A 21,364-nucleotide genomic window follows, 5' to 3' on the forward strand; every position below is an offset into this window, starting at 1 on the left:
GGTTAGTAGCTAAGGGGTTCACGCAAAAAGAGGGTATAGATTATAATGAAATTTTTTCTCCTGTCGTGAAATACACAACTGTTCGTATTATTCTTGCTCTCACTGCACACTACAATTGGGAACTCAAGCAAATGGATGTTAAAACTGCTTTCCTACATGGTGATTTGGATGAGAATATTTATATGTGCCAACCTGCTGGTTTTATTGATAAATCCAAGCCTGATTTTGTGTGTTTGCTGAAAAAATCGCTATATGGCTTAAAACAATCACCTAGACAGTGGAATAAGAAATTTGACTCATTCATGCATTCTTTGAAATTCAATAGGAGTCATTATGATCACTGCCTTTACTTTAAGCATGTGCATGAGTCACCCATCTTTCTTGTTCTTTATGTTGACGACATGCTCATTGCTAGCCCAAATTCTCATCTCATTAGTGATTTACAAAAACAGCTTTGTAATGTTTTTTAAATGAAAGACCTTGGAAATGCAAAGCAAATTCTTGACATGAACATCTCTAGAAATAGAGAAAAATCTTCTATTCTTTTAAACCAAAAGTCTTACATCTCATCTGTTTTGAAAAAGTTTTCCATGGAACATGCAAAACCTGTATTCATACCCTTAGCATCACATTTTTTTCAACTTTCAAAAGACCAATCCCCCAAGACGGATTCTGAAAAAGCCAAGATGGATAAAGTTCCCTATTCAAATGTTATTGGTTCCATCATGTATCTCATGATATGCACACGGCCTGATATTGCATATGCCATTAGTTGTCTTAGTAGATACATGTCAAATCCTGGTACGCCGGGAAGCTTTGCTCTGAACTATTGATATTGGCATTACTTTTTCTAGAAATTCTGACTATACTCAACTTGTTGGATTTTGTGGACTCAAATTATGCAAATGATCGTGATAGTCGTAAGTCCACTACATCTTATGTGTTTACTTTATGCGGTGCATGCATTAGTTGGAAATCCCAACTACAACACATAGTTGCCTTATCAACCACTGAAGCGGAGTACATTGCTACAACCGAAGCTTTCAAAGAAGCCATTTGGCTTGATGGTCTTATCAAAGAAATCGGTTTTTCAAAAGAAAAGTTAGTTGGTTTTTCGGACAGTCAGACTTCTATACAACTTTGTAAAAACCCTGTTTTTCACGATCGCACAAAGCATATTGATGTGAGATTTCACTTTATCCGTGACATCGTGGGTAAGGATGTTATAAAACTGGAAAAGGTCAAGACATAGGAAAACCCCGCCGATATGGGGACCAAAAGCCTGCCAATGGACAAGTTCAAATTGTGTTTAAAAATTCTGAGATTAATTCCTGACTAACATTTCTTCTATCCTAGTGTTTTTCTGCAGGTACACGCAGGAGGGTCGCCAGGCTATGATGAAAGTTCCAGATCCGTAAAGAAAGCTCCGGACAATATTTCCGTATGGATCATTGGTCCAAGGTGGAGCATGTTGGGTTTTTGGATGGCCCATTGATCCACTAAAGCTAAAGCCCACGACGACAGCCCACCTGGCACAACCCACAAAATCAACCCAGGTTGTACTCGGTAATCCGGCCCGCTTTGATTGCCCCTTTTATTTCTACAGCCCTAAAACCTAATCTGTCAACTCTCTTCCTCTTTTATCTTGCGCTGCTGATTGCTCTCTTCTCTCTCTGTACCAAATATCCTCCATGGATATTCCTCTCCTACATTCCTTCTTCTACCGGTGTTTTGGAAGGAAGCTTTCCAAAGCCAAATCAATGGCTTTCTTGGAAAGCTTCCTCTCCTTCCATACTCATGTCCCTTCGTGACCTCGATAAATACAGCCTTCTTCTTTCGGTAAAAGACACAGCTTTCATATATCACTTCCAAAAGCTTTTTGAGCAAATATCGTTGTTAAGTCTCCGTGACCTGAAAAACGGGATCTCTGTGATCTGTGGAAACCGGTTGATTGTGGGGTAGCCGTGGGTTTGATCGATTGTGTGGTTGAAGTCTCAGTGACGTTCTTCAAGCATCTGTTAGCCATTCGGATCTGGTTCTATCTGAGCCGCCTCTTTCTTTAAAATATAATCTGTTTATATTTTCTTTTCTTTAATACTTGGTCTGTAATTATTAAAGGAGTTTAGTACTCCATATTGCTTTGTAATAGTTGTTAGGTCATTCATTTTTGAGATATCACTGAGGGGATTACCGCCCTACAACATTTCGTTTTCTTTATTTAGTTAATAATTTTTTTAGTAGTAGTAGTAGTAATTAACCTATCGCTTGTTTTACGTTCATCCAAATAATCGTAGATTAGTTATAGTTTTGGTAATTATTGCATTTAAATCCTCATGGAAATGATATCTATTATATTACTTGATAGCTAGTGTACTTACTAGTGGTCTATACATATTTTAACAGTCAGAGACAGATAGCCAGAGGCTGCATAATTAGCTTGTAATTAAGGGGAAAATTAAAGAAGAACTCTATGTGTTCAAAAAAAAATCAAATAACTATGTGAAAAATCTATCTCTATGTTTAAATACACATCCTATAAAACAAGAACAAAGAAAAGAAATCTATTTCAGATTTTGGAATACCTAACATATAACTTATTTAATAAGGATTAAATGTGTATAATTTGAAAATGACAATAACTTACATTACCTCACCTTTTTTCTTTTTTCCAAAACTTATGTCTTTTTTGTTAGCATAATTCTTCAAGTTTTTTGAATTTTCAACAAAACATTAGTAGCACAAAAAGTTCGATTCTTAAGCTGTTTTGTTTTGTTTTTGTTTTTTACAAAAACATTGATCACATATTAAGTCAATGCCAATAAATTGACAAATATATAGATTCAATCAATAAACTCATAGTATAATAAACTCACATTAAGTGAGACAAACATATACACGTCTGGTAGGACTCGAATCCATAGCCACCAATAATCTATTTTTATACTAATTTTCTGCAGAACCTAATAATTTAGTAGTTAAGAAAAGGCCTCAGAGAATATTTTTAGGCCATTACTGGTTTGAGTTTAACTTGCTTCCACTTGTAGTTGGTCCCTTCGCCAGTGCCCTAGTCTATGAGTCCTTTATCTATGTTTCTGTGTGTTAAACATGAAAGGTGTTTATGTATAGCTACTTTGCTTCAGTTCAAGAAACTCTGCTTTAAATCATTTTCAGATCTTTGTTTACAGTTTTATGCTTGCAAGACTGCTCTTTCCAGGATGTTGATATGAATTTATTAGGATACATATGCATATGAGAAGGTATGAAATTTCTTGATTTTGCATTTTGTAACGCAGGGAAAAGTGGAGAAATTTTATGTCCTTGCAAGCAATGTGTTCATTGATTTTAATACAATGTGAATTGGAAGAGAAAACATAAATGAGAGGTTGTCTTAAACAATAGAGATAGATTTATATTTTGTGGGTTTTGTAGTAACATCAATTTTATGTGATCATTTGGTTTTAGTTGAAGAAAATGTTGATCATGTAAGAAAAGAACTCTCTAGCCTTTAAAATGAATGATTTTCATTGTCTTTTTAAGCCACAGGCTAATGATGAATTGCTCATTAAATTGCTTAAGAAGGGTCAGTGATGGGAGAAATGAAGGAAATTGAGAAGGAGGATCAGGATGAAATAAGAGAGCTGCAAGAGGATTACTCCATGTACGAGGAATGGTTGCAAGTTTATTAATTGGAATCATGTGTGATAGTAATGAAGCTCAATCTTACGATTGATCTTGTCCCAAACCTGAATGTGCTAGCTGCTCTTCTTGCTTTTGTGTTTATTAGAACATGGATAAAGCTTCTTTCTAAAATCCCAAGTTCATGACGACTCTATTTACGAGATAGGAAAACACAATTATTGAGACTTGTCCAGTTGCTTGCTATAGCATTGCTTTAGGAGGTTAGGAAAGCCGAAATGTTGAACCTACGTTGTATGTGGGCTCTATTTTATTGAATATTTCACTTCTTGTGGAATTAGTTGTTGATTTCCATAATTTACTTAGTTTTCTTGGCTGACATGGTATTCTCAGGTGGTGCTGGGTCTTATCTTTTGGGATTAAATAAGAGGACATATGAAAAGGCAGGTGTTGACACAGAAGAGAATTCAACTGGGAGTTATAAAGAACTTGGGCTTGATTAGATGATTGACTTTCTTTTTGGAGTTAGCTTTATTGTCTTGTTAGCTCTGATTTCTCTCATAAAGTTAGCTTCATTAGGTAATCCTTTCTTCATGAATATCTATGTCAGAAACTCTTAGTTCTAGTTCCTGTATTTCTTATCTTTTTGGCAGATTATAATCATAGATTATAAATTGTGTTATCCAAGTGGAGTTGCAACTATTGTTCTGGTCAATAGGTTTCACACTATACCGAAGGAGAAAAGATGGAAAATTAGGCACGTTTTAGTTCTTGTTATTACAAGTTGAATTCTTTCATAACTTTTAGTAGAATGACTAAGTTTGTTGTACACTTCAAACTTAAGGTAACAGGTTCGTGGATTCAGTCGCTCTTAAAAGAACATTGCCTATGAATGCAAGATCTGTATTTATTAATTTATGTGGTGTCATCAAGGAATTGTGCTCCAAGGATTTTGATACAGTGATTATTATGAAGTGTTTGGTTTAGTTTGGTTTTTTTGACTAAATTTGGAGCTAATAACATTCTTTCAAGTAGTAAAGTTGAATATTGTATCTCGTTGTGAAGTGGTTTTGTGAATTAAGCTTTATTGTAAAGTTTGGTTTTTTAATTTTTTATCATGGACTAAACTAGCTTTTTAAATTTTAAGTAGCACTAAAGAAAATAGAGTAAGAAATATAAAAAATAATAGGAGTCTAATACACAGCAGATTCTAGCAATTTAATAAAGTTCGATATCATAATACAATATATCATTTGTATTATAGAAAATTATGAAAACTGACTTATATTCTTTTTGCAATTAGCATTTGTTAATCTTCAAGTGATCCGATCCAATTAGAATTAGTTATGCATCTTTGCGTGGATGTCTCTTCTAACAAGTTGTTCGTTAAATACTTATTTTTGTTGTTCTTTTGAGTTGGGAAGATTTCAGTTATTTTGTATATACTTATTCACTAGCCAGATTGTTGAGATCAATAAATCTTGGAATTACCGGGCTTGGAAACATAGCAGTTGACCCCTCCAAGTTCTTGCACTTCCCCTGCTCCATAGTTTGGGCTGAGAGTTAGGGGATTAGAACATCACTGGTTGCTTGATGACATTGGATTCCTGGAGAAATAAAGACCAAATCAATGGAAGATTTAAAAGGTACACACATAGATATGTGTCTCACTATTTTGTGAGGAGTTTTCCAGACAGCAACATAATATTACTTACTGCGATTATGTGTGTGGATGGAATAATGGAAACTTGACATAAGCTCAAACTTCAAAGTAGTGAAACACTAGTAGAAAACACAAAGAGAAGTTGCTATAACTTCAGGACAAATTCAAGTTCAACCTCCACCTTTGTATATGTACAAATTATCATAGCTAAGAACCCAAAACTAAAAGAGCCAAATGATACAGAAAAATTTTCAAATAATATACCTTCAAGTATTTTTTTTTCTACCTCAATTGATAGGGAAAATTCTTTTCCAAAAAATAGATAAATAGTGAATTGGTTTTGTTTGCTTGGTTTTTTTTCTAGCACCTGAATTTCGTAAGTTTTAATTGAATAAAGTTGGCCACTTTTTTGTACTTTGATTTTCAAAATTACTAATTTGTTACTTTATAACATAACTCCAAATATTCTAGACAGAGAGGCCGCATCTAGTAATCCATGCTGAATTTAGCTATATTGAATGTACAGGGACTCAACAGGCGAGACCACCAACTTGCAGTCTCTATCCTGGTTGAGGATTATCACTTACAATTTCTCGACCTCTTGGAAACACGGGTCCAAGCGACAAATGCGGTATGTATTCAACTTGCTACACTTCCTCGTTGGAAGTGGTTTACTGATTATGTGAGTTTTGGGAATCGAATATGGCTTGCATGGAATGATGAATAACTTGATGTCACTATTATGGATATTGGTGCACAATATATCCATTGTCGGGTCCGTATGAGGAATGTGCATAATGTCTATACTATTACGATTGTCTATGGAGCGAACGATATTACTGCCCGCCGAGAGCTTTGGCAGGCACTTATTACACTTGCAGGGCAGTGTTCTGAGGAGATGTGGCTGGTAGGAGGTGATTTTAATGTGGTGCGCAATTCTAGCGAAGTATGTGGCCAGGCAGGTGACAATCGACTAGCTAGTGATGAGTTTAATGATTGTATCGTGCATACTGGCTTGCCCTCTTTGCTTATGCAAGGGGAATGGCTTGCGTGGCACAATTGTAGTACTGATTCCCGTAGTTTATGGAAGCGATTGGATCGAATGCTAGTGGATGACATATGGGTGATGAGATGGCCGAGGGCTTCCTACATAAGCCTCACACCACGTACTTCCAATCATTCCCCCCTTGTTCTTAGAGGGGACACCCAACAACAGTTGTGAGGTATGTTTCGTTTTGATAACTATCTTACTTTATCCTCCCAGTTTATTCCTAGTGCGCAGAATATTTGGCGGCACCATATTGTGGGAATTCCGATGTATTCGGTTATGCGTAAAATCAAAGCACTAAAGCCCGTGTTTCGACAACAGCGAAGCAATAAGGCGGATTTGTCACGTAATGTGCAACTGGCCAAGGACTTCTTGATACGGCTCAGCGGTTACTCAGCATGGATCAACATAATTCTCTACTCTTGTCACTTGAGCATTGTTGCAGATTGATATATGCACGAGCAGTTCAGCTTCAGCATGTTATACTTCAGCAGCGTGCCAAGATGCAATGGATGAAAGGAGGAGATCAATGCTCGCGAGTACTTTTTCCGAAAAATTGCGCAGCGCCGTACAAAACGGTGAACTTTCCAAATTGATGATGAGCTTGGCCATACTCGTACGGATTAGCAGGAGGTGATCCAGGAGTTTATTGGGTTCTATGGCAACATGCTGGGGTGCGAGCGGGGCAGAAGGTTTCTAGACCTTCGGTACCTATGTCCGTGGGTACTCCACATTGTGTCCAATGAAGAGGCTCCAATGATGATGCGCCGGTGTCAAATGATGAGGTTAAATTGACTATATTTGATATTGCAGCTGATAAAGCCCCTAGGCCAGATGGGTATACCTCGGGATTTTATCAAGCAGCATGGCCTATTATGGGTGCTGAAGTGATGCAGGTTGTTCGGGATTTCTTCACCACTGGCCGACTCTTGAGACAGGTGAATGCTACGGTTCTGGCACTCATCCCCAAGGTACACAATCCTACATGTGTATCTGACTTTAGACTGATTGCTTGTTGTAATGTTTTGTATAAAGTCATTACTAAAATCATTGTGCAAAGAATGAGTTTGGTGATGGATAAACTTATTAGTCCAGTGCAAACAGCCTTTGTTCCAGTTCGCTATATTAGCGATAATATACTACTGGCGCAGGAGCTTTTTACAGGGTATAATCAACAGGCGCTTGCCACCTCACTATGCCCTTAAGCTAGATATGCCTAAGGCATATGATACAGTTGAATGGGATTTCCTCATTACTACCTTGCAGCTCTTTGGATTTCCTGACAAGCTTATTCATTGGGTGGAAGAATGTATTACTACTACCTCGTTCTCTGTTGGATTAATGGGAAACCATATGGTTTCTTCGCTGGTGCTCGGGGTCTTCGCCAAGGAGACCCCATGTCCCCATATTTATTTGTCTTGATTATGAAAGTTTTGAATCTTATTTTGCAGCAACTAATTAATCAAGACAGGAGGTTTGTTTTTCACTGGAAATGCGAGCCGTTGAGATTGATTCAGCTTGGATTTGCTGATGACCTATAACTGTTCTACCGGGCTGAGCTAGATTCCGTATAAGTGCTCAAACAGGGACTTGACTTATTTGGGAATTTGTCCGGCCTTCGGGTCAGGGCCCAAAAGAGTAACTTTATTATCTAATGGTCAGCTATGGGGATTTGGGATTTGCTTATTGACCAACTCCACTTCCAAGAGGGATTTCTGCCAATGAAGTATTTGGGACTTCCTCTTATCTCATCACGACTCACTATTTTGAATTGCCGGCCCTTACTGTAAAAACTGGATCAGCGCATTAAAGGATGGGAGGGCACAACTTTATCTTATGCAGGACGAGTACAAATTATTAAATCTGTTCTTATTGCCTTTAGTACCAATTGGGCGTCTGCTTTTATTCTACCCAAAGGCATCATTCGAGAGATAGAAAAATGGTTGAGGACCTTCTTATGGAAGGGATCATCTGCTCGAGGGTATGCAATGGTGGCATGGGATTTCGTATGTCGTCCTATTGATAAAGGTGGTCAAGGGATTCAAGATAATACTACTCTTAACCGCGCACGTATGGGACTCAAATTATGGCAGATTATCTGCGGCAACCGAGCTTCTATTTGGGTTGATTGGATATATCATACACGCTTGAGAAATGTTACTATATGGACGGTCCCTAAGCGAGGGGGTTCTTGGGTTTGGAGGAAACTCCTTCGCTTACGGCCACTTCTCCGGCCTTTTATTCATTATTTCATAGGGGATGGAACTAATTTTTCGCTATGGCACGATCCTTGGCATGATCTAGGTCCACTCATCCAGCAGTTTCCGCAGGGCCCTTGACTTACAAATACTATGGAGACGGACAAGGTTACGTTTTTCCTTTTAGATGGGCAATGGTGTTGGCCCTCTATCACTAACACTCACTCCCTACAGCTCTTGAAGTCTCTTCCACCCATCCATTGAGGGGCTGATCGTATCCTTTGGTGGTCAAGAGATACACAACTAACAGTTGCTATGATGATTCGTTCACTACGGGGTGAAGGGCCCAAGGTAGGCTGGTCTTCACTATTGATGGGCCGCTTCAAAACCCCTAGACATAATTTTGTATTATGGCCGGCAATCCTTGGTAGACTCTTTATTATGGATAAGCCTTGGTTAGCTCATATTAATAGTTCCTGCGTACTTTGTTCTGATGGTGTTGATAAGACCCATGATCATCTTTTTTTCGCTATACTTAAGCGTGGCTGCTTGACGGTGATTTAACGCACACTTCGATTTGATTGGCCCAACCGTGTTTGGGCTACTGACGTCTTAGGGGCTGCTCACAGATGGAGAGGCAAACACTATGTTTCTACGACCTGTCAAGCTCTTTTGGCCTCGTGTGTGTACCATATCTGCCGTGAGCACAACATTAGGCGATTTGATGGAGAACGTAGAGATACATGCACTGTGGGTGCGCTGATGGTTCGAGATGTGCGATTCTTAGTGTAGAATTACCTACTGCTATTAGCACTTGTGCACTTTACCGCTTATGGCGGATTCCTTAGCCTGTCGAGAAAACTGCTTAGATTAAGCAAGATGTATTGTACTATTATACTTTTTTTACTTAATGAAATTTACCTTTATCGAAAAAATATTCTAGACATGAGTCTGTAAGCATCTACCAAATTCATACTACTAGAAAAGACCCGATTAATTAACAAAAAAAATGAATGTTGTGACTAGTACAACTAAAAGAATCCATTCCCAATGAGAAGGAAATCAAAAGTAAAACATCAATATTTAACGCACTTAATCTTGAGTGGTTTAAGATTTCAAGTAAAATTGATAATAAACATGGGCGATATTCGAGAAGATGAAGGAAATAGTAAGCTATAAATATAAAAAAAAATACACTGAAATTCAAATTCCAAGTAATAGGGAGATAATTAACAAAACTTTATCGAGAGCTTCTAGGAAGTAAATGAAACCAAGCAAGAAGATTTATCCCACCAACAAATTTGAACAAGCAAATGAACAAAACTATATGTTTACATAGCAACCCATTTAGTTATATTGTTATTTAACTTTTAGATTTTTCATTAAATAGAAAGCTTTTACAATAATATTAAAGTTCGAAATCGTTAAGTTTAATAATGAATATGATCATTTTATTTATAAAATACTTATTAAATTTCAAAATAATATTTGAAATACTTTATATTTTTACTTAATTAAATTATTAAATAACATAATTATTTTAGCAAGGTAATAAAAGAAATTAAGAAAGAAACTTAGGGCCCGTTTGGTTGTGTTTTCATTTTCATTTTCAGTTTCCAGCTTTTGGAAATGGGATGGAAATGCTTTATTGGTTTTTGTGCGAAAACTGAGAATATTGAATATAGGTAAATGTACTTTTGATGTGACAGAAATTAGTTATGAGGGTTGACCTAATTGATTGAATATTTGTCTCCTTTTTATATTATTTTAATTCTATTATATTATTTTAAATTTATCTATTAATTAATCAATTTGAACAGAAAAATAAAGAGTAAATTAATTATCATGAATAATGAACTAAATAATTATAAAATAAATTAATAGTCCAGAAAGAATAGACCAATTTCATTGGTGCAAATAAATCCAAAAATGAAGATGAAAAACAAAAGAATCAATTGAACAAAAAACAAATCAAAAATTGTAAAAATATTTTATTAGATATTTAAATCATAGGAGTGATTAACTGTGAAACGAAAAAAATTGAAAGGGATGTAATTACAATATGACAAATTTTAGAGAATTGAAAGTATTATTCAGTGTCAAGATGAGTTATATTGTAATTTATTTAGTTCTATTAACTAGTAAAAAAAAATATAGTTGTTGGTTAGTTATCCATATTTGATATTAATAATCGCGTATATTGATTGATTATTGAAATTTATAATGCAAATCAATCACCAAAAAAAATATTAAGTAAATTAGCAAAACACATTTCACCATATTAAGGTAAATACTTGTATATATTATGCTATTTTTTTTTAATTTAGAAAAAGGAACATGAATTTTTATGACATCATCATCCTTGATGATCCAAAAAGAAAAAGAGACCAACATGGAAATATGAGCGTGAAAAGAAAATTTAATAATAACGCCAAACGTAATTGCGTTAAATTCTCAAGAAAGAATATCACAATATTTGTGTGAGTTTTGAATATTCCATGTTTTAAAACAAATAAACAAAATATATAAACAACAGAATGCATGTAAAAGTAGAAGATGTATATTATTATAATAAAATATATTTTTTATAAATCTAAAAAAAACGTGAACGGGATTAAGTTGAAGATGTATATTATTATAATAAAATATATTTTTTATATTAATAGAAAAAAGACGTGAATGGAACTAAATATATTTTTCATAATTACGAGATTCATGTAAAAGACAAACAAATTTTATTATTAGACAGTGAGTAAGAAATAGAGATTATAACATAACTTGGCATTGTTATATTATTAATTCAACAATGTTTGAGAATATATATATATTGCTTGTGAATGGGAGAGGAGAATAGCAAATATAAAGACCATTACGTGCAAAGCTTTCATTGATTAAGCATCAATGGCTTACATAAAAAACAATGTTCAAATTAGAAAGTAAGTTTACAATCATTTTCCTTTACTAGGGGGATCCTCCGGCGGCCCCGCATTGTACGAGTTTGCACCATTGTCTTTTAGCACCTTGGGACGTTTAAGTCCGAGCCATTTTCGTCGTCCGAGCTCGACGACGGATCAATGCAAATTGGATAAAAAATGACGGTAGCAGGCTCGTCATGTTGAGGGGGGGGCTGCCATATTTGGAATCTCCGGGAGAAGAACATCATCGTCATTTTCTTCCTCCTCGTCCGGTACCGGAATGTCGATGTTCTCATCATCATCGAAGAGCTCGCACAACTCTTCCCACTTTGGCTCGTACGCATTTTGGTAGCATCGAGCCACTAGATTCTCCTATTCATTAGCATACCGAAACTTATTTCACTTTGTATTGTTAAAAAAACAAAGAAATTTGCAATATCCAAACATAAAAAAATTTGAAACATACCCGGGCAATGGCATTCCACACTTGGTCGTCCGCCGTTAGTCTCCTTTCATCATGGTTCCGTGTAACGCCCAGGTGATTTCCCACCCATTGAAACGTATAAAAGCGATCTCGTAGTTGGTCGACCCTTCTATGCGCCCGAGCGTAACTTATTTGCGTGTGGAAATCCCTATTCACGTCGAGTATGGCGGAATGGATGGCTTGCATGGTGCGTTGGTTTGGGCACCATATACCGAGCCATTTGCAGTATATGAGAGATTGGACGAATACGTCCACCATCTCTCTTGTCCACCATTCACAATAAAAAACGACATTTTGAAATATATAACCGGATATCACCATGTTTACAATTTTATGAAGGAGAAGAAAATTTTGCTCAGAGGAGTAGATAATTTGCTGTAATTATAGACGAAGAAGGTGTAGTTTCAAATGGTGCACGAATAAAGTTTGATGTGATTATATAGGCAAAGTGTTAAATTGAATGGTGCACGAATAAAGTTTGATGTGATTATATAGGCAAAGTGTTAAATTGGAAGGTTGCATGGTAATTAAACTGAAAAACATGGACATATTAGTAAAATTTGATGCAAAATACATCATTACAAAAATAATTTGCTGCAAATTTCTTGGAGAATACAATACTTCCTTCCACAAGCAATTGACATTTGATTTGATGTGTATTTAATTATATAAAATTATAAATTATTGTAATAATGAATATCATTTTTTCATTTATATATTTTAATACAAATAACATTTGCCGTATTACTTATTTGCATTTATATAAAATTAAAATTTTTGTAATAATCAATATCATTTTATATGTATATATTTATTTGCATTTATATAAAATTAAAATTTTTGTAATAATCAATATCATTTTATATGTATATATTTTGGTACAATCAATATTTGCCTTATTTTTCATTATTCTCAAGAAAAAATATCACAATATTTGTCGGAGTTTTGAATATTCCATGTTTTAAAGCAAATAAACAAAATATATAAATAATAGAATGCATGTAAAAGTAGAAGATGTATATTATTATAATAAAATATATTTTTTATAAATCAAAAAAAAACGTGAATGGGATTAAGTTGAAGATGTATATTATTATAATAAAATATATTTTTTATATCAATAGTTAAGTTGAAGATGTATATTATTATAATAAAATATATTTTTTATATCAATAGAAAAAAGACGTGAATGGAACAAAATATATTTTTCATAATTACAAGATTCATGTAAAAGACAAACAAATTTTATTATTAGAGAGTGAGTAGAAATAGAGATTATAACATAACTTGGCAGTTATATTATTAAATCAACAATATTTGAGAATATATATATATTGATTGTGAATGGGAGAGGAGAATAGCAAATATAAAGACCATTACGTGCAAAGCTTTCATGGATTAAGCATCAATGGCTTACATAAAAAACAATCTTCAAATTAAAAAAAAGTTTAAAATCATTTTCCTTTACTAGGGGGATCCTCCGGCGGCGTCGCATTGGACGAGTTTGCACCATCGTCTTTTAACACCTTTGGGACGTTTAAGTCCGAGCCATTTTCGTCGTCCGAGCTCGACGACGGATCAATGCAAATTGGATAAAAAATGACGGTAGCAGGCTCGTCATGTTGAGGGGGGGGGCTGCCATATTTGGAATCTCCGGGAGAAGAACATCATCGTTATTTTCTTCCTCCTCGTCCGGTACCGGAATGTCGATGTTCTCATCATCATCGGAGAGCTCGCACAACTCTTCCCACTTTGGCTCGTACGCATTTTGGTAGCATCGAGCCACTAGATTCTCCTATTCATTAGCATACCGAAACTTATTTCACTTTGTATTGTTAAAAAAACAAAGAAATTTGCAATATCCAAACATAAAAAATTTTTGAAACATACCCGGGCAATGGCATTCCACACTTGGTCATCCGCCGTTAGTCTCCTTTCATCGTGCTTCCGTGTAACGCCCAGGTAATTTCCCACCCATTGAAACGTATAAAAGCGATCTCGTAGTTGGTCGACCCTTCTATGCGCCCGAGCGTAACTTATTTGCGTGTGGAAATCCCTATTCACGTCGAGTATGGCGGAATGGATGGCTTGCATGGTGCGTTGGTTTGGGCACCATATACCAAGCCATTTGCAGTATAGAGAGATTGGACGAATACGTCCACCATCTCTCTTGTCCACCATTCAAAATAAAAAACGACATTTTGAAATATATAACCGGATATCACCATGTTTACAATTTTATGAAGGAGAAGAAAAATTTTGCTCAAAGCAGTAGATAATTTGCTGTAATTATAGCCGAAGAAGGTGTAGTTTCAAATGGTGCACGAATAAAGTTTGATGTGATTATATAGGCAAAGTGTTAAATTGGAAGGTTGCATGGTAATTACACTAAAAAACATGGACATATTAGTAAAATTTGATGCAAAATACATCATTACAAAAACAATTTGCTGCAAATTTCTTGGAGAATACAATACTTCCTTCCGCAAACAATTGACATTTGATTTGATGTGTATTTAATTTATATAAAATTATAATTTATTGTAATAATGAATATCATTTTTTCATTTATATATTTTAATACACATTTGCCTTATTTAATTTATATAAAATTATAATTTATTGTAATAATGAATATCATTTTTTCATTTATATATTTTAATACAAATAACATTTGCCTTATTACTTATTTGCATTTATATAAAATTAAAATTTTTGTAATAATCAATATCATTTTATATGTATATATTTTGGTACAAACAACATTTGCCTTATTTTTCATTATTCTCAAGAGAGAATATCACAATATTTGTCTGAGTTTTGAATATTTCATGTTTTAAAGCAAATAAACAAAATATATAAACAATAGAATGCATGTAAAAGTAGAAGATGTATATTATTATAATAAAATATATTTTTTATAAATCTAAAAAAAACATGAACCGAATTAAGTTGAAGATGTATATTATTATAATAAAATATATTTTTTATATTAATAGAAAAAAGACGTGAATGGGACTAAATATATTTTTCACAATTACAAGATTCATTTAAAGACAAACAAATTTTATTATTAGACTGTGAGTAAGAAATAGAGATTATAACATAACTTGTCATTGTTATATTATTAATTCAACAATGTTTGAGAATATATATGTATTGCTTGTGAATGGGAGAGGAGAATAGCAAATATAAAGACCATTACGTGCAAATCTTTCATGGATTAAGCATCAATGGCTTACATAAAAAACAATATTCATATTAAAAAAAAGTTTACAATCATTTTCCTTTACTAGGGGGGTCCTCCGGTGGCGCCGCATTGGACGAGTTTGCACCATCGTCTTTTAGCACCTTTGGAATATTTAAGTCCATGTCATTTTCGTCGTCCGAGCTCGACGACGGATCAATGCAAATTGGATAAAAAAATGACGGTAGCAGGCTCGTCATGTTGAGGGGGTGCTGCCATATTTGGAATATCCGGGAGAAGAACATCATCGTCATCTTCTTCCTCCTCGTCCGGTACCAGAATGTCGATGTTTTCATCATCATCGAAGAGCTCGCACAACTCTTCCCACTTTGGCTCGTACGCATTTTGGTAGCATCGAGCCATTAGATTCTCCTATTCATTTGCATACCGAAAATTATTTCAATTTGTATTGTTAAAAAAAAAAAAAGAAATTTGCAATATCCAAACTTAAAAAATTTTGAAACATACCCGGGCAATGGCATTCCACACTTGGTCGTCCGCCGTTAGTCTCCTTTCATCGTGCTTCCGTGTAACGCCCGGGTGATTTCCCACCCATTGAAACGTATAAAAGCGATCTCATAGTTGGTCGACCCTTCTATGCGCCCGAGCGTAACTTATTTGCGTGTGGAAATCCCTATTCACGTCGAGTATGGTGGAATGGATGGCTTGCATGGTGCGCTGGTTTGGACGCCATATACCGAGCCATTTGTAGTATATGAGAGATTGGACGAATACGTCCTCCATCTCTCTTGTCCACCATTCACGATAAAAAACGATATCTTGAAATATATAACCGGATATCACCATGTTTACGATTTTATGAAGGAGAAGAAAATTTTGCTCAAAGCAGTAGATAATTTGCTGTGATTATAGCCTAAGAAGGTGTAGTTTCAAATGGTGCACGAATAAAGTTTGATGTGATTATATAGGCAAAGTGTTAAATGGGAATGTTGCATGGTAATTACACTAAAAAACATGGACATATTAGTAAAATTTGATGCAAAATACATCATTACAAAAAGAATTTGCTGCAAATTTCTTAGAGAATACAATACTTCCTTCCACAAGCAATTGACATTTGATTTGATGTGTATTTTATTTATATAAAATTATAATTTATTGTAATAATGAATATCACTTTTTCATTTATATATTTTAATACAAATAACATTTGCCTTATTACTTATTTGCATTTATATAAAATTAAAATTTTTGTAATAATCAATATCATTTTATATGTATATATTTTGGTACAAACAACATTTGCCTTATTTTTCATTATTCTGCACCGTTTTCATTATATAAAAAAAGTTATGTATATTTAATAAAAATTGATGCAAAATACATCATTAATGAGCAAAACATTTTGCTGCAAATTTCTTGGAAAACTCGTTTCCTTTCACAAGCAATTGACATTTGATTTGATGTGTATTTAATTTATATAAAATTATATATTTTGTAATAATCAATATCATTTTTATATTTATATATTTTAATACAAATAGCGACCGCCTTATTACTTATTTGCATTTATATAAAATTAAAATTTTTGTAAGTATCAATATTATTTTATATGTATATATTTTAATACAAACAACATTTGCATTATTTTTCATTATTCTGCACCGTTTTCATTATATATAAAAAGTTATGTATATTTAATAAAAATTAATGCAAAATACATCATTGATAAGGAAAACATTTTGCTGAAAATTTCTTGAAAAACTCGTTTCCTTCCACAAGCAATTGACATTTGATTTGATGTGTATTTAATTTATATAAAATTATATATTTTGTAATAATCAATATCATTTTTATATTTATATATTTTAATACAAATAGCGACTGCCTTATTACTTATTTGCATTTATATAAAATTAAAATGTTTGTAAGTATCAATATTATTTTTATATGTATATATTTTAATAATCAATTTATATATTATTCTGCACTGTATTCATTATATAAAAAAAAGTGATGAGTAATTTGCTGCAAATTTTTTGGACAACTCATTGCGTCCTTCCACAAGCAAAGTCATTTGACATTTGATTTGATGTCTATTAATTTATATAAAATCCAGGTTTTATAATAATTTGAAACTCATATTTATTAAATATATTTAATACAAACAATACGTTATTTTATACTGTATTGATTACATTTATATTGATTATATTTTGATTATTGTTATCTATATATTTTGAAATTATATTTCATTATTTATTTAAATATATATATATATAGATAGATAGAAAAACATTTGTATAAAATATATATATGTATAGACGTATAAAAAAACATTTGAACTTTAAACCTCAATCCCATTCGCAAATACAATAATTTAATCAGTATTGTCGTTACTGGTCTCTCGATCATTTCACAAATGGCCGGCCATTGCATCGCGGAATGCCGCTTGCGTATCAATGTCTTGTTGCGATTGTTGAGGCAAACGATGAAACTGATCGTTTGCTTCATTGTCGAGATCGTCAAACTCTCCCCGTTCCCCATGTTCAAAAAATTGGTCATCTATGCCAAATTTCTGTATGAAGTTGTGGATCACACAACATGCGATGACAAGATCTCGTTGACGATCTAAGCTGTATGGCGGCATAGGTCCTTTCAGAATTGGGAATCTATTCTTTAGCACACCAAACGCCCGCTCGATGACATTACACAACTGTGAGTGACGTTGATTAAATAACTCTTTTGGTGAATGGGATTGCCGGTTGTTACCTCTAAAGGAGTTGATATGATAACAATCTTGACGGTACGACGCCAAGAATCCAGGAAAATTGGGATAAGCGGAATCCACTAAAAATATTTACCTAAAACAACATGAGATATTTATCAATTAAGGCTGTAAAATTAGCTGTTCCACAAGCACTAATGTTAAATGTAATACCATTTGGTGGCCAAAGAAAATTCAGATCATTATTTAGACAGTCCATGAAGACACGGGCATCATTTGCGCTACCCTCCCATCCAGCCATGACATACGTGAACATCAAGTCAAAATCACAAACAGCCATAACATTTTGTGATATATCACCGTGACGTGAACGGTATGCATTTTGCCTGGACACCGGAACACTTGCTGCTATAAGTGTTCCGTCAATTGCGCCGACACAATCCTAATAACAAATAATTTCAAACATTATCAGAAGGAAAATGCAATATATATTACCTTAAAATAATACCGATGAAAAATAAAATAATTTCGATAATTAATAACACTTTCGGTCAAAAATAAATAATTTTAGTGAAAAATAAAAATAATTTCGGTTAAGAAATAAATAATTTCGAAGAAAAAATGAATGCAGTATAATTACCTTAAAATATGGAAAGAAGTGTGTATTGTTAAGAATTCTGGGATGTATATGACTGAAATTTGGAGGACATATCAGTTCCGGTGCAAGAAGATTCAAAGCTCGCGAAACCCTTTTCATATGCCTAGAGATGGTCTCCAAAGAGTGCTGGAACCGCTCGCAACTCGTTCTCTGGCGCTCGCTTAAACCAACGGTTTGTAAGAAAATAGCGACTGATTCCATGACAGAGATACGCGTCCGTTGCGAGTCCATTAAAACACCTTTCCCTTTTAGGAACAGGCATAAATGCTGGAACGTATCTTTGTTCATACGTAACATATTATAGATTCGATCGGGGTGATCGGACAGAAGCTCGCTCAGCCAATCAGAGCCTTGCATAATTAAATTATGTTGTGGTTGTTTCGAACACAGAATTGAAGTGCTTAACAATTCATGAATTAACCTGAGGTTGTTTTCATCATCCGATGAAATATCAGAAGAACTATTAGACTGACTATTGCCGCTTGATTCATCCATCTATCTATTTTTTCTCAAATTGGTTGGTGATATATTTGTAATCTAATGCAAGTATGCAAAAGACACAAGGCAGAGTACTCTTTTATAATTGGCCAATTGTGTATCAACCCCCAATATTTGACAAGAAAGGGGGTTGGTGACATATATGACAAGAAAGGGGGTTGGTGACAAAATTGACAACAAAGTGGGTTGGTGACAAAATGACAACAAAGAGGGTTCGGTGACTTTTACCGGACGGGGGTTTGGGGAAATGCAATTACATCTAGTGTAAGGAAATGAGGTGAGTAAAGTGAATAAATAATTGAATTGTTTTTAGTTTATATATTTCCAAAAATTACTTGGACAATTTTAATTGGAAAGATTTTAAAAGCATTCTACTCTAATTTCAATTTGTAGTTTATTGGATACTAATAATATGTTTCATTTTCTTATGTAAGATTATTTTTAATAAAATTGAATTCAAACACCTTCTATTCAATTATAGTGAAATTTAGATGAGTAATAAAAGGCTTCTAACAAATGTGATAAATACAAAATGCTGCAAAAGAAATGACTGTAATTTTTTTTTTTAGCCAGCTAACTATATTTCATATTCACTTTAGTTCAATAATTATACCTATTTTTTTTAAAATCTTGCAGCTATTAAAATTAATGACGTTGATTAAAATGATGAATTACTATCACGCAAGTATATAAAAATGATGTAAAGAAAAACAACTACAACTAACATCACGCAAGCATATAAAAAAATTGTCTTCAAATTCATGCAGCCCCTATAACAATAAAAAAAATTGTTCACTTTTTCAAGCTTTCAACCCAAGCACGCTTGTCCTCATCACTCATCAGAAGAAACATTTGACGCCTCAACTTCAACAAAAACTGATCTTGCGCTACAAAGAATAAATACCGCGGTAGTCCCTCCATTTTAGACAGTGCAGCCATGCAGTCTTCAATATTATCGTTCGAAATATTTGCCAGCTTCCGAGTTTTGGCTTCACTGCAAGCGGTTATGGCATCAATGCATTTATCAACTCGCTTCAACCGATCACTTTGCCCCCCTTTTCGCTGCCGACCTCTTGTTGCTGTTGGATTTTGCTCGGGCCCGGATGCAAGTGGATTATCAGTAGCCATTGCAGGGTAGCTTACATCAACGTCATCATTGTCATTGTTGGAGACAGGAGGCATGGCAGAAGAACGGGCATGGCTACCAGTGGCCACAGAAAATGAGAACATCTCAGTACATAAATCGAAATGAGGAAGACCCTTATTTTTCAAGCCAGACTCTCTCGGATTAGCCTGCATAATCAGTCACACTTTAATTAATTGACGTATGTCAAGAAATGATGAATAGATTTATCAAAATAATAGGAGAAATGTAATACAATTACCACGATCCATTCAGCCCAACAATCCTCTGATGCAGTCACGGTGCACGTTGTTGGGTCCCAACCAAAACCAGTCTGTTTGTACACCAAATCGTAAAACTTACGCCAAAGCATCCGAAGCCTGTTAGCCTTACCTTTAAGCTGCGCAACTGTGTATTGTGTTTTATTACGTTGGGACAATTCAATCCCGATCTCACGCCAAATTTGCTCACTAAATGTTGATGAGAGAAGGTGTCCTTTCTTGTAATGCTCATACATTAATTCAATGAGCAGAGACACCTGTGGCATATCCGAAGACGTATTACATGCAACCTTGACTTTGGATCCCAAGACGTATGACATGCCACCTTCCCCTTTCGATTCATCTACCATGTAAGTTAAAGTCACGACGTAAGTAAAAATATCTAAAGTATTAATCATAACTCATAACTTCACATTTGTAAGTATAAACAATATCTGAGAACTATTTTTAATTTACTCTAATTAATCATTATTATAAATTTTTGTAATTATTTTATTTATTATTGGTAGTAAGTACAATCCACTAAATATTATTGTATTATTTCATTAGCATATAACATGTGTATCTAAATATTATCGTATTATTTCATTAGCACACGATCTAAATATTATCATATTATTGTTTATCCTTAATGAGTTGATTGAGACGAGAATGAATGTATAAAACTGATTGTTATTCAAACACATCAAGTTAAGAGAACGTGATAATCATGACATTATTTGACATACAATTTTTTTTAGAATAATTACACTGTTGAATTTTTCAAAATTCAATCTAATTACATATAAACTTCATATAATTTTTGAGAATATATTATATTAAATCTAGTCTGGCGCGACAATTACATGATTGATACTAACTGATTATGAAAGAAGTGATTGTAAGCTAAATTCCAAAACTAACATTATTCTTATGTCAAGAATT

General features: G+C 34.1%; 2 protein-coding genes across 2 annotated transcripts; both read right to left on the reverse strand.

Moving 5' to 3' along the window:
* Nucleotides 17,485–19,064, reverse strand: LOC105171196. Its single transcript, XM_020696976.1, has 3 exons — nt 18,521–19,064; nt 18,094–18,322; nt 17,485–18,016 (listed from the first exon to the last, which is right to left on the reverse strand). Exons 1-3 carry the CDS (start codon nt 19,031–19,033, stop codon nt 18,003–18,005), a joined length of 756 nt encoding a protein of 251 aa, XP_020552635.1. The 5' UTR covers nt 19,034–19,064; the 3' UTR covers nt 17,485–18,002.
* Nucleotides 19,829–20,790, reverse strand: LOC105171197 (uncharacterized protein At2g29880-like). The gene is made up of 2 exons (XM_011092231.1): nt 20,422–20,790; nt 19,829–20,329 (listed from the first exon to the last, which is right to left on the reverse strand). Exons 1-2 carry the CDS (start codon nt 20,788–20,790, stop codon nt 19,829–19,831), a joined length of 870 nt encoding a protein of 289 aa, XP_011090533.1.

Source organism: Sesamum indicum, linkage group LG9, assembly GCF_000512975.1.
Source record: "Sesamum indicum cultivar Zhongzhi No. 13 linkage group LG9, S_indicum_v1.0, whole genome shotgun sequence".
Lineage (NCBI taxonomy): Eukaryota > Viridiplantae > Streptophyta > Magnoliopsida > Lamiales > Pedaliaceae > Sesamum > Sesamum indicum.

Coding starts and splice junctions, on each gene's coding strand:
- LOC105171196 (XM_020696976.1), bottom strand. CDS start 19,033: ATGGATGAATCAAGCGGCAATAGTCAGTCTAATAGTTCTTCTGATATT. Junction 18,323..18,520: donor ACTTCTTTCCATATTTTAAG/GTAATTATACTG, acceptor ATTTGTTATTAG/GATTGTGTCGGCGCAATTGA.
- LOC105171197 (XM_011092231.1), bottom strand. CDS start 20,790: ATGGTAGATGAATCGAAAGGGGAAGGTGGCATGTCATACGTCTTGGGA. Junction 20,330..20,421: donor GTTGGGCTGAATGGATCGTG/GTAATTGTATTA, acceptor CTGATTATGCAG/GCTAATCCGAGAGAGTCTGG.